Source organism: Chlorocebus sabaeus, chromosome 2, assembly GCF_047675955.1.
Source record: "Chlorocebus sabaeus isolate Y175 chromosome 2, mChlSab1.0.hap1, whole genome shotgun sequence".
NCBI lineage: Eukaryota > Metazoa > Chordata > Mammalia > Primates > Cercopithecidae > Chlorocebus > Chlorocebus sabaeus.
In genome coordinates, this window is record NC_132905.1 from 63135193 (window position 1) to 63150475 (window position 15283).

The 15283-nt window shown below is 48.1% G+C and overlaps 1 protein-coding gene across 2 annotated transcripts in view; it reads left to right on the forward strand.

Annotated features, from left to right (window-relative positions):
- The first annotated feature begins 7046 nt into the window (after positions 1-7046).
- The window catches only part of TGM6 (transglutaminase 6), a 52780-nt gene continuing 44543 nt past the window's right edge, over positions 7047-15283 (forward strand). For both annotated transcript variants that reach the window (XM_037994984.2, XM_037994985.2), the window contains exon 1: positions 7047-7120. In XM_037994984.2, coding sequence (XP_037850912.2) covers positions 7114-7120 — 7 coding nt within the window. In that variant the 5' untranslated portion in view covers positions 7047-7113. The remainder of the gene's footprint in view (positions 7121-15283) is intronic.

Sequence of the window (15283 nt, forward strand, 5' to 3'; positions counted from 1 at the left end):
GGAATGAATGAATGCAGAATGGATGACATGAATGAAGAGATAATAAGTGAGGTGATTCCTGAGCATCTAAAGCAGTGACGCAGTGAGCTCTGTGGTCTTTGCAGCTTCAGAGCCGTTTGTAGGTGCTAACAATGTGTGATGTATGGAAAGACAGACGGGGCCACAATAGGACACAGGTGACAGGGTTGAGGCCACCTCTTACCTCCAGGCTTGCCACCCAGCTCTGGCCTACATAAGGTGGGCAAGGACGAAGGTCTACTGATGACAGTACTAGAGCATCTTGCCTTCCGACTGGGTGAGCACCTCCCTGCAAGAGCTTGAACGCCAGCTGCCTATCACCTATGTCACCGGCTACAGGCATGGCCCTCAGGATGAGGTGATGTAGAGGTGAGTTAGAGCTTCACAGTCTTTTATTAGCTGACCGATGACTTCACCCAAGGGTGAGAGAGAGCAGTATCATCTTCCCTTTTATATCCAGGTAAACAGAGGCCCAGAGAAGGGAAGGGACACCCTGTTGCCCGACCAGTCCAGGTCTAGCTGTGATAGTTGTTCTAACTCATTGTCTTGTGAGGATGAATTCCCAAAACAACACAGGTGACTCCTAGCCAGAGTGCACAGGGAATCCTGTGTCCAGCTGATTACTTGGACCTTGGAACTCACCCATGGGCAGTACCAGGTCTGTGGTTGCTGGACCCATAGGGCTCTGGAAATGGGGGTTCCAAGCAGCAGAGAGGCCCGGGTACCACCCACAGAGCATAGCTGCTCTGGATTTTTCTGGCCATCAGCCTCATCTTTACTTGAGTCCATAGCCTCAGGCCCCCTCCCCTGTGATTTGGGTCAGTCTGAAGTTTTCTCTTAAAGAACAGACCTGGAATCCTAGAGGGGAAGTGCACTCTAGGCCAGCAGTTCTCAATCATTTGGGGCTCAAGACCCCTTTACACTTTTAAAAATTATGAGATCCCAAAGAGCACTTGCTTATGTGGGTTATATCTATAGATATTTACTGATTTGGAAGCTAACAATGAGAAACTTACAAAAATGTATGCATTAATTCACTTAGAAACTGAAAAATCTATTGCAGCTTAACACAAACAACATGTATGAAAAATAATTGTACTGTCCAAGAACAAAAATAGCATTAGTAAGAGTGGCATTGTTTTAGATAAAAACTTTTTTTGCAAATTTCTTTTAACTATTTAGTTCCATTTGGAAGGCTTAATAGAGAACAGCTGGATTCTCATAGCTGCTTTTGCATTCAATTTTTTAAACATTATATATCATGGAGCCTCTGGAAAATTCCACTGTACATTCAGGAGAAGATGAGAGTTAAACAGGCAAAAAACAAACAAAACCTTAATAGTAGCATTATAAAAATTCCCTAAAAGAGTCTCGAGGACCCTGGATCACCCTTTAGGGACCACTGATGTAGATAGAGCACCCAAGGAACTGTTAAAATGCAGATTCTGGCTCAAGGGTCTTTCTTTCTTTCCTTTTTTTTTTTTTTTTTTTTTTTTTTTTTGAGACAGGGTCTCATTCTCTCTCCCAGGCTGCCATGCAGTGGCGTGATCTCGGCTCACTGCAACCTCCGCCTCCCGGGTTCAAGCGATTCCCCCGCCTCAGCCTCCCAAGTAGCTGGGATTACAAGAGCATGCCACCATGCCCGGCTAATTTTTTGTATTTTTAGTAGAAACGAGGTTTCACCGTATTAACCAGGATGCTCTGGATCTCCTGACCTTGTGATCTGCGGGCCTTGGCCTCCCAAAGTGCTGGTAAAATATTTTTTAAAATTCAGGCCAGGCACAGTGGCTCAAGTCTGTTATCCCAGCACTTTGGGCAGATCCCTCGAGGCCAGGGTTTGAGACCAACCTGGCCAATATAGTGAAACCCCGTCTCTACTAAAAACACAAAAAAATTGGCTGGATGTGGTGGTGCACGCCTGTAATCCTAGCTACTCAGAGGCTGAGGTGGGAGAATCAAATCGCTTGAACCCAGGAGGCAGAGGTTGCAGTGAGCCAAGATCACACCACTGCACTCCAGCCTGGGAGACAAGAAGACTATGTCTCCAAAAAAAAAAAAAAATGGTTTGGTACCCATACTTTACTGGTGTCTTAAGCATGTGAACAACTTATCACTGATCAAAGGGGAGGGGCCCTGCCCAGGCGTTTGTGCTTGGCTCCCTGGAGAAAGCCTCTCTACCATCCTCACTCCCCAAGAGACTCTTATTTCTCTGAACCCCTCCCCAAAGGACAGGGTGCTTTAGCATGACCTCCTTTTCGTTAGATTTAGGGCTTGGTGCTGGGGAGCAGATGAGAGGACAGAGAGACCTGAATCCCTCAAGACATCCTCATCAAGGAGGCTGCGGTGGGAAGGAAACAAGCCACTGCAGTGTGCAGTGCGTGGACGGACGGACAGACAGATGGACAGATGATGGACATGCCCAGGAGCTCCAAGCAGGCAAGACCCCTGGATACTATGGCAATCAGGCTTCCTGGAAGAACGTGGAGCTGGAATTCAGTTTTTAGGACGGGAAAAAGGGGCAAAATGAATGAGAAATTTTTTATTTTTTTCCCAACTTTAAAGATAATACAGATTTGTATAGAAAAGTAAAGCAATACAGAAAATAAAAAGAAGAAAGTAAAAATAATTACAACTAATACTTACTGGGTGTGTGCCAGGCAGTGTTCTAAGTGCTTTACATATATTCACATTTAATTTTTACAACAACCCTATGAGGTAGGCACTACTTTTATCCACACATTACACATAAGAAAACAGAGGCCGAAAAAGGTTAACTTATTTGCCAATAGGGAACTAAGTGATGAAGCTGAAATTTGACCGAGGCAGTTTGACTCCAGAGCCAAGATCTTAGGCAACCATCTAAATACAGATAACCTGTCTAAACAGTCATACACTGAGCATCTTCTACATGCCAGGAACCCACTAAACTCTAGATTCATGAATCTGACTGTTGGCTGTGGTCTCCTACTTGAGCACACAGGACAGAAGAACATGATTTCTGGAAGTAGCTTGTTCAGCATCTTCATGCCATGGTGGAGTTGGGGGTATTCTGGGGGCTGCTGCTGAGCCTGTGTGAGGCCAAGTATTCATGGAGAGAAACAAAGAGACTTGGGATAAATTAAGATTGTATTGCTGGCTGAGCATGGTGGCTCACACCTGTAATCCCAGCACTTTGAGAGGCCAAGGCGGGCAGATCACTTTAGGTCAGTAGTTCGAGACCAGCCTGGCCAATATGGTGAAACCCCATCTCTACTAAAATACAAAAATTAGCTGGGCATGGTAGCACATGCATGTAATCCCAGCTACTTGGGAGACTGAGACAGGAGAATCGTTTGAACCAGGGAGGCAGAGGTTGCAGTGAGCCGAGATCGCACCACTGCACTCTAGCCTGGGGAACAAGAGTGAAACACCATCTCAAAAAAAAAAAAAAAAAAAAATTGTATTGCAAAGGCATTGAAGGCCACCATAAAGAGTTTGAACTCGGGAACTTGTTGGCAGTGAGAAGCCACAGGGCCTTTGGAACCAGGAATGGAACAGAATCAAAATGGTGGTTTGAGAATACGTATGTATCTAGGGGAAATTTGGCAAAATACGCCATAATTTTGCTTGTTTATTTGTTTTTAGAGACAGAGTCTTGCTACGTTACCCAGCCTGGACCCAAACTGGGCTCAGCGTATCTTCCCACCTCAGCCTCCCAAGTAGCTGGGAGTACAGGTGCGCACCACCATGCCTGGCTTGTTATTTTAAAAAATAATAATAATGATGTTTTTGAAAGTAGTATATACCCACAGTCAAACATTTCTAAGAGTTCAAAAATTAGGTTTCTCCCTGACTTCTTGTTTCTACCACCTCTTTTTTTTTTTTTTCACCTTACTTTTTGTTTTTAACATGGCAATGTACCTAGAAGACTGTTTCACATCAACGTGTACCAGTCTGCCTCCACTTTTTCAATAGCTACATAGTATTTTATTACATGGATAGATCATAATTTATCCCACTAATGAAGACAGGAGAGTTTTCACTCTTTCTGTTATAATTAATGTTGCAATAAATATCCTTGTACTTAAATCTTTCCACACTTTTTGATCCATCTGTCAGACAAATTCCTGCACACAGAACTGCTGCCTTGAAGAGTGGATTCACCTCAACAATTTCACTTTGCAGAAATTGTCCCATCATACAAGCACACAAAAATACATGCAAAAAATTACATTTCTTTATAAGGACAAAAAAGTGGAAATGACCTAAATTCCTGTAAATTTAAGAAGGGTTGGTAAAATTATGTAAATTCACACAAGAGATGACATTTAATAATGACAATGCATAACTATACTCTGTGATTTAAAAAGCTGTAATCCCAGCACTTTGGGAGGCCAAGGCAGGTGGATCATAAGGTCTGGAGATTGAGAGCATCCTGGTTATGGTGAAACCTATCTCTACTAAAAATAAAAAAAAAAAATTAGCTGGGCGTGGTGGCGGGCGCCTGTAGTCCCAGCTACTTGGGAGGCTGAGGCAGGAGAATAGTGTGACCCCAGGAGGCGGAGCTTGCAGTGAGCCGAGATCAAGCCACGGCACTCTAGCCTGGGTGACAGAGCGAGACTCTGTCTCAAAAAAAGAAAAGAAAAGAAAAGAGAAGGGAAGGGAAGGGAAGGGGAAGGGGAAGGGGAAGGCGAAGGGGAAGGGGAAGGGGAAGGGGAAGGGGAGGAAAGGAAAGGAAAGGAAAGGAAAGGAAAGGAAAGGAAAGGAAAGGAAAGGAAAGGAAAGGAAAGGAAAGGAAAGAAAAGAAAAGGGAGCACCATATTTGGTCAAGCAAAAAGGACAGGCTACAAAACAGCTTCTGTGTACGATGCAGTTCATGTAAATTTATTGCCATGCATATGCAGCAATATGCATGTATGCTTTCTTCGTTCCCTGTATTGCTTGAATTTTGTACCTGAGTATGTATTATCTTTATAGCCAGAAGAACAATTAAACTGCTTTTAAAGCATCTGATTATGTACCAGGCACAGATTTTAATTTGTGAAGCACCCACTTTATGCCTGGCATTGGGGTACCCTGAGCTGCCCAAGGCTTTGGCTCCTGTCTGTCATCTCTATCCTGATCATCAGAATCAGAGAACGTTGGAACTGGTAACACCTAGTTCACACCCTTGTTTTATAGATGAAGGCAATAAGGCCCAAAGAAGGTAAGCGACCTGCTGAAGGTCACACAGCCAGTTTGGACCGGAGATAACAGAACCCAGGACTCTACTGCCAGGCTATGATGCTCACTTCTAAACTGAGTATGGGCCAGGTGTAGTGGCTCACACTTGTAATCTCAGCACTTTAGGAGGCTGAGGTGGGCAGATCATCTGAGGTCAGAAGTTTGAGACCAGCCGGGCCAACATGGTGAAACACTGTCTCTACTTTAAATACACAAAAAATTAGCAGGGCATGGTGGCACATGCCTGTAGTCCCAGATACTCAGGAGGTTGAGGCAGGAGAATCGCTTGAACCCGGGAGGCAGAGGTTGCACCGAGCTGCACTCCACCCTGGGTGACAGAGCAAGACCCTGTCTCAAAAAAAACTGAGGCATATGAATCATTATTTGGGGTCACGAGGAGCAGGGCAGGAAGTGATTTTGATGCCATGTCTTCTGGGAGCTCCCGTCCAAGCAAGCCCAGGATGAAAGATAAAAGGGCCCTGAATAAGACCATCATTAGTGGGGAGGAGCCTGACCCTGCATAGGCAGAAAAGCAGCTTCAGCAGGGCCTGGGGTCTGCGGGGCAGCAGCCTGCAGGGTGTTGAGGAAGGAGCTGCCCTGGGCTGGTGCCAGATGTCAGTAATTATAAGGCTACGTGGGCCTGCAGACAGCCCATTAAAGATGCTTGATCTGCGTCAAACCAGGAAGCAGAACTCAGCCTCTTTGCCACTTTCTGTAAGAAATCCAACCACATCAAACACTTTGGGGTTTTTATGCAGTTTCCTGAATATTGGGGTGATCCCAGGGAGCGGCCTCATCATACTGTGCTCAGCAGACAGTCGTCTCCTTGCTCCTCCTTGTCTCTTTCCCTTGATTCTACCCCCTCCCACTTCCCATTCCTCACTGGCCCAGGCTACATCCAGCCTCCGATAGCCCCAAGTCATCCATCAAAGCATTTCTCCAGCAAAAAGAAACCTACCTCACCAGCTCCCGTGACAATAAAATCCCCTCTATTTCATTACACAAAAGACTTTAGATGCCTTCAATTCCAGCATCTTCAAGCCCAGAATCTTAGACTTTGAGCTGGAATGGCCCTGAAGAATAATTGAGTCCAGTCTCTTTAGTTTATAGGTAGAAACACCAGGGTTCCAGGAGGGGAGAGGTCTTGCCCAAGGTCACAGGACACCCATGGCCACCAGGCCTCTAAGCTCCTGGCTGGAGACCACTCACAAAGTCAGGGCAGATGGGCCTAGCTTCTGAGTCAGAACCAGCCCTCCCTTTTTCTTATCTACCTCCTCTCAAGAGTCTAGTGTCCACTAGGGGAGTCTAGTGGCCCTGAAGGAGGATCATGGACCTCTGCCTCTTTAGATGCCTGCAGAACAGAGAGGAGCTGTGGGCCCAGGAATCTTCTGGTCTCACCCAGGAGGGGAGAGGGAGCCCCAGACTGACCCAGCTCTGCAGCATGTAACCATGTACCTTGGGGTCCTCGCACTGGGCCTGCTTTTTCTCACCTGAGGGTTGTTGTGAAGGCTAAGAATGGTCAACCATAAATCCTAGTTCGCTCCCACTCTTCTCTCCTTCCCCGTTCTATTTCTTGCCAACCTTGTGACCTTTCTGAGCCTCAGTTTCTCCACAGTCCCACTCGCAACTCCATGTTTCCAAGGTCTCTTAGATGGAGCCACTTCCACAGTGAACCCCTCCAGGTGCAATTACAGGATGATTTTGTGTCACGTGGGTGTCACTGCTAGGGTGGAGGGCCACGCCTCCTCTTTTGAATTCTGACTTTCCATCCTAGGAGTGTCCCAAGGTTTTCCTTGTTAAAATTGGTCTGGCTGGCTGCTGTGACACGCCACACTGCCCTGACGGTGCACACACCACTGTGGGGAGGAACAGAGGAGTCCAGCTGGCCATCGCATGGCAGGTGAGTGGGCAGAGCCTGGGGCCTTGGGGCACCAGGGCGTATGAGAGGGGCTTCAAGAAACATGGGTCTGTGGAATGACATTTGATCATCGATTGTTAGGGTTTTATAGCTGGACGGCCCACCGTGAACACATGAACTCTTCATGTGTGTTCATGAGGCCCAGGATGAAGAAACCAGCCCTAGGCCACCCAGCAAGTCCATGGCAGAGGCTAGCTGAAGCGCTGTCTTCTGGGCTGGGGCCAGGTCTCACCCCTGTGCCTCACAGGACTGAAGGAGGCGGGCACAGGACGGCAGGGGCAGAAGAAAGAAAATCTTCTCGCACCCCATGCACATTCTATGGATCCAGAGACATTTCTGGGCATAGTTGGGAATTGTGACCTGGGTGGGAAGGAGTGAGAGGCCCCCACAGGCTGCATCCTCGCCCGATTCCCACCCCAAGCACCTGGCAAGAGCAGCTCTGGCTGAAGTGAAAAGAGCTATATGACGGTGAGCAAGAAAATTTGCCCTTGGTACCTCTGTTTTCTGATCTGTGTAATGGAGATTATAATGCAAATTATCTCACAGCCCTGCTGTGAGGAGTTGGTGAGACCATGTGTGCTGTTCTCCCATCACACATCTCAAGTGGGGACTTGTAAACAGTAGACTCAGAAAATGTGGATCGGGCACAGTGGCTCACGCCTCTAATCTCAGCATTTTTGGAGGCTGAGTTGGGGGTGGATTTATGGAGCTCAGGAGTTCCAGACCAGCCTGGGCAATGTGGCAAACCCCATCTCTACAAAACAAAAAATACAGCAATTAGCTGGGCATGGTAGTGGACACCTGAAGTCCCAGCTACTTGGGAGGCTGAGGTGAGAGGATCGCTTGAGCTCAGGAGGTCGAGGCTACAGTGAGCCAAGATGGCGCCACTGCACTGCAGCCTGGGCAACAGAGTGAGACCCTGTCTCAAGAAAAAGAGAAAAAGAAAACGTGTCCCCCACGACCTCAATATAGTGGGCAGGGAACTCCCTCCGAAAGAACTTTTCTGTTAGATGCTGGGGCCCAGTAATGAGCAAGTCAGCAGAACCGGGGATCCTACACTCAGGTATTCAAGGGGCTTGTCTGAGTCTATGTCTGCCAGTTTTAATTGTTCAGCATTATGTGACAGTTTCATCAATCAACTATTTTTTTTTAACTTTCAAAGGCAGATATTTTAATTTCCTCATCATAGTCTAGCTCCCTCTTCATATTTCCTCCTGGCAGTTAACAGCATTGCTGGACATGTTGGGCCCTTCAGGCCCCTAGGATAGGTCTGTTCTCCTGAAGACCAGGCCTTGCCAACCCCAGCTTACAGCCCAGACTGCCTGTTTCCAGAGCTGGGGTTGCCTCCCTGATGGCCCTGGTGCAGAAGGGATTGCCTTTTTTCCTCCAAGATCTGCTTCTCAAGGCTCACCTAGATGATCCCTCTTCTCTGGGCCTTTGATAACCTACCAGACTTAAACTTGACAGTGCCAAGGTTAATTGCTGAGGAAGGAAAAAAGTTGATGATGATGCCTATTGCCAGGTCTGTAACTAACTTGCTGGGTTCCTCTCTCTGAATCTCTGTTTCTCTGTCTGTGAAATGTCAGCATCGGAGTTGTCATGCCTATGTAAACGGACTATGTGTTGGATTGGATTCAATTCCCTGGATTGGGTCTTCTGGGTCCTCTTGGGAGGATCTGCTTATCAGAGCAGTAGGTCATGCCTACTACATGCTCTGTGCCTGAATGGCTGAGACATCACATCCTAGATGGAAAGTGTGTTCATCTTCATGGAGCTCCTCCTATCCCCTCTCCCTCACTCCGTCCATGGTGGACATCCCTAGTTGACCCCAGAGCTCTTCCCTCTGGAGCCTGGATGTCGCCCTAGAATGCTCAACCCAGTTCTTCAAGTACCAGTTGATCAGCTGGCAAAGGAGGTGAGACCCTTTTGCCATGATTAAATTATGATCGTCTTTCAGCTCAGAGATTCCAAGAATTGAGTGGAAAACTGTGTGTGAGGCTGGCTCTGGCTGGAACATTGGGTTAGAGTTGATGTGTCACTGCCTCCTGGTGAGAGAGAGACCAGCAGCTTCCAACAAGACCAGGAAGGAAAGGGAAATGGGACAGTGGCCCCAGAAAGTCCCCAAGCAACTCCCGATTAATCATTTAGTCATGGAGTTCAGGTGCCCATGATGCGTACTAAGCATAGGATAATAATGGGGCCCATTAAAAACCAATTATGCTTAGTCCAGAGTCTGGGAGATGCTGCTGGCTTCAACAGAGCTTCCAGGGCTCAACCCCACTGGGCTGAGACAAAGAATTGGGGAGGATTACATCACTCAGCTCTCTGGTGTCACCCAAGGGCAGGAGAAGGAAGATGGATGAGCTAGGCCTTGGGGTGGGGATGGGTGGAGAGCTAAGTGGGCAGGAGGCAATGTTCTGCACATGGACACTTCCCTTTCTTCAGTGGAGCTCTGGGGCCAGCTGGTGAGCAAGTGAGATGGGGAGGAGGGGAGGAGGTCAGAGGGCCAGAAGTGATGGGCAGGGCCTGTCAAGGACCTTGAATGTCAACAAGATGGTTGTAGATTCCATGGTGATTGAGCAGGGAAAATTACAGGCTGACACTCAGAAAAGTCCCTTCCCCTCTCTGAAACTCAGTTTCTCCGTAGTGATGGGATGGATTGAACAGGATGAGCTGAAAAACTCTGAGGCTGTTGGGGCCATGCAGCCACTTAAGCAAGAGGCAAAGAGGGGAGAATAACAAGAAACCCGGTGCATGTAGGAATTGGGGAGGGGAGGACCAAAGTGATGGGGGAAATGTGGGGAAAGGAGGTGATGATGTAAAAATCCCTGTTTGTAGGCCAGGCGCAGTGGCTAACGCCTGTAATCACAGAACTTTGGGAGGCTGAGGCGAGTGGATCACGAGGTCAGGAGATTGAGACTATCCTGGCTAACACGGTGAAACTCCATCACTACTAAAAATACAGAAAATTAGCCGGGCATGGTGTCAGGTGCCTGTAGTCCAAGCTACTCGGGAGGCTGAGGCAGGAGAATGGCATGAACCTGGGAGGTAGAGCTTGCAGTGAGCCGAGATCGTGCCACTGCACTCCAGCCTGGGCGACAGAGCGAGACTCCGTCTCAAGGAAAAAACAATCCCTGTTTGTAGAGCTCATCACTGTGGACCCAGCACCAGGCTACGTACTCAATGAATAGGGAGACATTCATCCTGGTGGAAGCCTGTTGCCCTAGCGTGTTTATTAATGGCTTCTGCTTTCACTCTCAGAATTTCCTGGTTTCAGTGATGCATTTTATCACCACCCTATTTATAATTACTAACTCACTTAATCCTCCTCAAAGCCCTAGAAGAAAGATACTATTATTGCCACATTCTAGAGGAGGAAATCAGATCCTCAGAGAGGCCCAATAACTGATCCAGAGCCACACAGCTAACAAGGAGATGATTCAGGATGGCAGGAATTGGCAGAGCACTGGAATGGCAGCCAGGAGGTCCTGTGTAAATACTAATGATCATAACACTCACATTTCCTGAGAACCTAGTATGTGCCTGGTATCGGTCTAAATACTCTATGTGAATCCTCCCAACCCGACGAGGCGGGTACGATCATCACCCTCATTATCACCAGGAGACTGAGTTTCAGAGCTCACTCACTTGCCACACAGCCAACAAGGGGCAAAGCCTGCATGAGAGCTCAAGTGTGTGCCTCTGAAATCAGGCTCCTAGTTGCCGTGCAGAGTGAAAGGAAGCCCCGAGAAGATGGTGAGAGGGAGAAGGGGAGGAGAACAGTCAAGCTGGAGGGGCTATGAGGCTTGGGGTAACAGGCAGGTGGAGGGAGCACTCTTACCACATCCTTTCCCTGTGCCTGGGGGGTACAGCTTCAGCCCTGAGGTTGGCGAGCCTTCAGCCCTCAGCTGGGAGTTCACCCTGCATATCCCAAGGATGAAGGCCCCCCGGGGCGGAAAACAGGCTGCCCATTCTGTCCTCAGGGTCTTGAGTTCACTGTCAACTGGAGCAGTCTCAGAGCAGATGTTGCCTCTCCCATCCCCTCCATTGGGCAGTGGGTGAGCTACCTCTCAGAGGTATGGCAAGCTGGGACCATAATCCAGTATCCAACAAAAATTTAGCCAAGGGAATTTGTGCCTGGGCAGGAAGTTGTGAAAGAGATGCTCTCTGAGATTCGAGGATAATGATGATAATGGCAGTTCTGACTCATCCCACCTCCTCTTGCACGTCTGTGATAAGGATGCAGATGCCTCAGGGGGTGATGGGAGCTGCTTTGGGCTGTGGCAGAGAAGGGGGAAAACCAGTGCAGCAAAACCATGTCCCAGGGGCGATGTGACAATCTTCACATCAGCACACTCTTGGGGTTGGGGGTGCAGGGGGAGGTGTCTTGTAGGGAGGAGGGCTGAGAAGGGTCCTTGCGGGTAATCAGAGGCACTTGCTTCAGCAAACCACAGACTATCCAAACCATAAGAGCCCTTCTGGGTCATTTCACAGAGAAGAAAACAGACCCAGAGAGGCAATGTGTGGGGGTGGGTGGTCAGTGATCCGTCTGCCTGCCCATGTCAGAGGCCTCACACACCTTCCTCTTTCTCACTCTGTGGAAGGAAAGAAGTTAAGAAGAAAAGGCAGGCTTCAGAATGTGACAGCTTGAGAGAGAGGGATTATAGGGTGGGTGGGGTGTGGACGGTCGGAGCGTGAGCAGCTGACAGGGTGTGGGTGCTGATTCTTGAGGGCGGACCCAGGATGCTGCAGAGCATCAGCTTCCCCTTCCATACCCCAGCTGAGGGTTGGGGAAGGAGATTCATCCATTCATCCAACCGACATTCACTGAGTACCTAATATGCCCTGGGCCCTTAGCCAGGTTCTAGCAACCCAGAGAGGAGGAGACTCAGCCTTTGCCTTCATGGAGCTCTCAGTCCAGTGGGGGAGAGACATATGTAAGCAAACAACTATAACACAGCATCCCTGATCACAGATAAGGGACAGAAGCCTCTACCTTAACAGAATTTGAGCTGAGAACATGGAAGGGGTGATACTGGGTTTATTTTGACAAGGGGCCTGGAAACCATCCCAAGTGCACATCTATCTCCTCGCCTTGGGCTGCCCTATACCTAGAAGCCTCTGCCTATGCCCATCAGTCTCACTGTCCCCATGAGGGCCAGGAAGGACACTGGGTAGGGCAGAACTTATCTGTAATCACCAGTAGTTCCCCCTGCAGAATCTTGGACCCCAGCCCTGGCCATTACCCCACAAATGGCAGGTCATGGAGGTGAGATGCTGATGGGTGTGGGCGACTTAGATCACCAAAGCAGCAGCCCCAGGGACAGATTCCACAGGGATTAGAACAGCGACCTCCTGGGTTATGGGGTGAGTGTAGAGTTGGGCAGGGGCCGTCCTGGGGGCTGGCAGGTTGGGATTTCTAGGTAATGTTTCTGCAAAACCCCATCAAAGAGCAAAGGAAGAAGTGTGTTCTATGTGGGTGATGGGGAGCAAAATAGGGACAAATGGGGAGAAGTTGCAAGAAGAAAGAGCTTGGTTCAGCAGAATGAAGGACTTTCTAACATTGGGCGGTGAGTGAGCTACCTCTCAGAGGTATGGCAAGCTGGGACCATGATCAAGTATCCACCAAGAATTCGGCCAAGGGAATTTGCACCTGGGCAGGAAGTTGTGAGAGAGATGGTCTCTGAGATTCGAGGACAGTGATGATAATGACAGTTCTGACTCATCCCACTACTTCCTCTTGCTCGTCTGTGATAAGGATGCAGATGCCTCAGAGGGTGATGGGAGCTGCTTTGGGCTGTGGCAGGGAAGGGGGGAAACAAGTGCAGGATCCATAGGGTTTAAACCCATGACCCAGGATCCAGCAGTCCTCATCCAATCCCAAACTCCCCTTGTATCCAGCCCTGGGGCATACCAGGGCTGAGATAATTACCACCCAACAACCTCGTCCCCTGCTTCTGACTCATCCACTGAAAAAATAGCATCCTGTTCTGGCCTGTCCCTACATACATTGCTTGGGAAGTAGCAACATGAATTGTGGGCTACAAATCCAGTGTGTCCTCAGGCAAGAAGTCCCTTTCTTCCCACTTCTGGATCTCAGTTGCTATGTCAGTAAATGGAGACCTGAGCTCCTAATGGCTCTTCCAGCTCTGCTGATATTAGACTTGACAATTCTATGTACAAGGTACCTGGTTGGGGGAGAGGGTCCTGCCTGTGTTTTCTGACTAAACCAAAGTCATCTGAGCTCAAAGTTTTGGAGTTTCAGAGGTTTGTGCCTGCCCTAGAATAACTGGGGCTAACTTGATGTGAAAGCTTTGGTTCTACTTTCCGTTGTGAGAATTGGCAAGGGTAATGGGAAAGCCCCCTGGCACTGTTGTTCCAGCTCATGCCACATGGGGTCACTGTTGAACACTGGTCCTGCACAGTCTTTGCTCACTCACCACAACAGGGGCTGTAGGAGCTCCCAATCTTGGGACACATGGGTCAGTCATGTGAGTTCCTACCCACATGTTCAGTCATTATCCCCATATCATGATGCCAGCAGGGGCTTCCGGCCTAAGCTAAGCTAAAACTAGTTTTTTTCCATGAATCTCAAGCCTGAGTATTGAGACCACAGCACCAGCCCAGACAGCTCACAGGTGGAAAGCAGCTGGGAGGCTGTTGTGGTCTAGACAAGAATCTTGGCTCTCTCTATGTTTCAGTTATCAATTGCTGTGTAGCAAACCACCCCAGCACTTAGGGGTTTCAGACAACAATCATTCTCCTGCTGACGAACCTGTAATTTGAGCAGAGCTCAGCAGGGACAGCTTGTGTCTGCATCAGCTGGGGCAGCTTGCCTAGGGGCTGAAGGACCCACTTGCCAGATGGCTCAGTCCCATGGCTTCCAAGTAGTTCTGTCTGTCAGCTGGGAGCTCAGTGGGCTGTGGGTTGGAAGCCTTGGTGGCTCTCCAGGTGAGCTTCTCCATGGGCCATTTGGGTTTCTTCATTGCATGGTGGCTGGGTTCTAATAACAAGCAACCCAAGGGAACCAGAAAGAAGCTGTATTAACTTTTATAATCTAGCCTTAGAAGTCACAGTGTGTCACTGTGTCTTAGCCACAAGTCTTCCAGGTCCAGAGGGTGGGAATACATACTCTACTTCTCAATGAGAGGAGAATCAACATCATATTGAAAGAAGAGTATGTGGGATGGGAGATATTACTGCAACCATCTTTGGAAAATGCAATCTGCCACATGCTATTAACCAAAAGATTGTACAAAGATGCTGGAATATTTAAAAAGTCAAACATTTTGACCAGCCCTGTCCAGACACTTGCACACACAAGCCACTGTTCTGATGCCTGTGGTGAAGCTCATGTTGAATTTTATAGTCCGGAACTTCTAGGCTGTGACTCCTACGGAGTCAAAGATAAAGGCACCATAGCCTGGGGATAGAAAAGCCACAGACTCAGGAGGCAGATTCCCAGCTCCATCACTTAGAAGGCTGTGTAACTCTGAATCATGCGCAGTGGCTCATGCCTGTAATCCCAGCACTTTGTGAGGCTGAGATGGGAGGATTGCTTGAGGCCAGGAGTTGGAGACCAATCTGGTCAACATAGCAAGACCCTATCTCAAATTTAAAAAAAAAGAAAAGAAAACAGGTTGTGTAACTCTGTACCTCAGTTTTCTCATCTGTGACATTGAGTTAACAGTGGTACCTCCCTCATATGGTTTGTTAAGATTAAATGAACTAATATTTATAAAATACTTGGAAAAGCACTTGGTTCATAGGAAGTTTTATTAAATAAAACCTATCCAATGGTCTAGCCAACAATTACTGAACATTTCCTGTATGGTTGGCATCAAATAAGATACAGTTAAGAGTTGCATGACAAGTGTCCTTGGGTGGGGAGTACTTGGTGATATACCTTCAGTGGTTCTCGACTGTGGCAGATTATATTTCACAGGGTGGTCATATCAGTATACAACTCATCTCAGTGTTCTTTTTACAATGGGACATGACATTGGTACATTTTCAGCAAGAGATGGGGCATGTTTCTTCTCTTTGAACCTAGGTAGGCCTTTGTAACTGCCTTGACCCATAGGATAATGGGTGACATTGTGTAACTTCTGAGGTTAGGTCATAAAAACCATTGCATCTTCCACC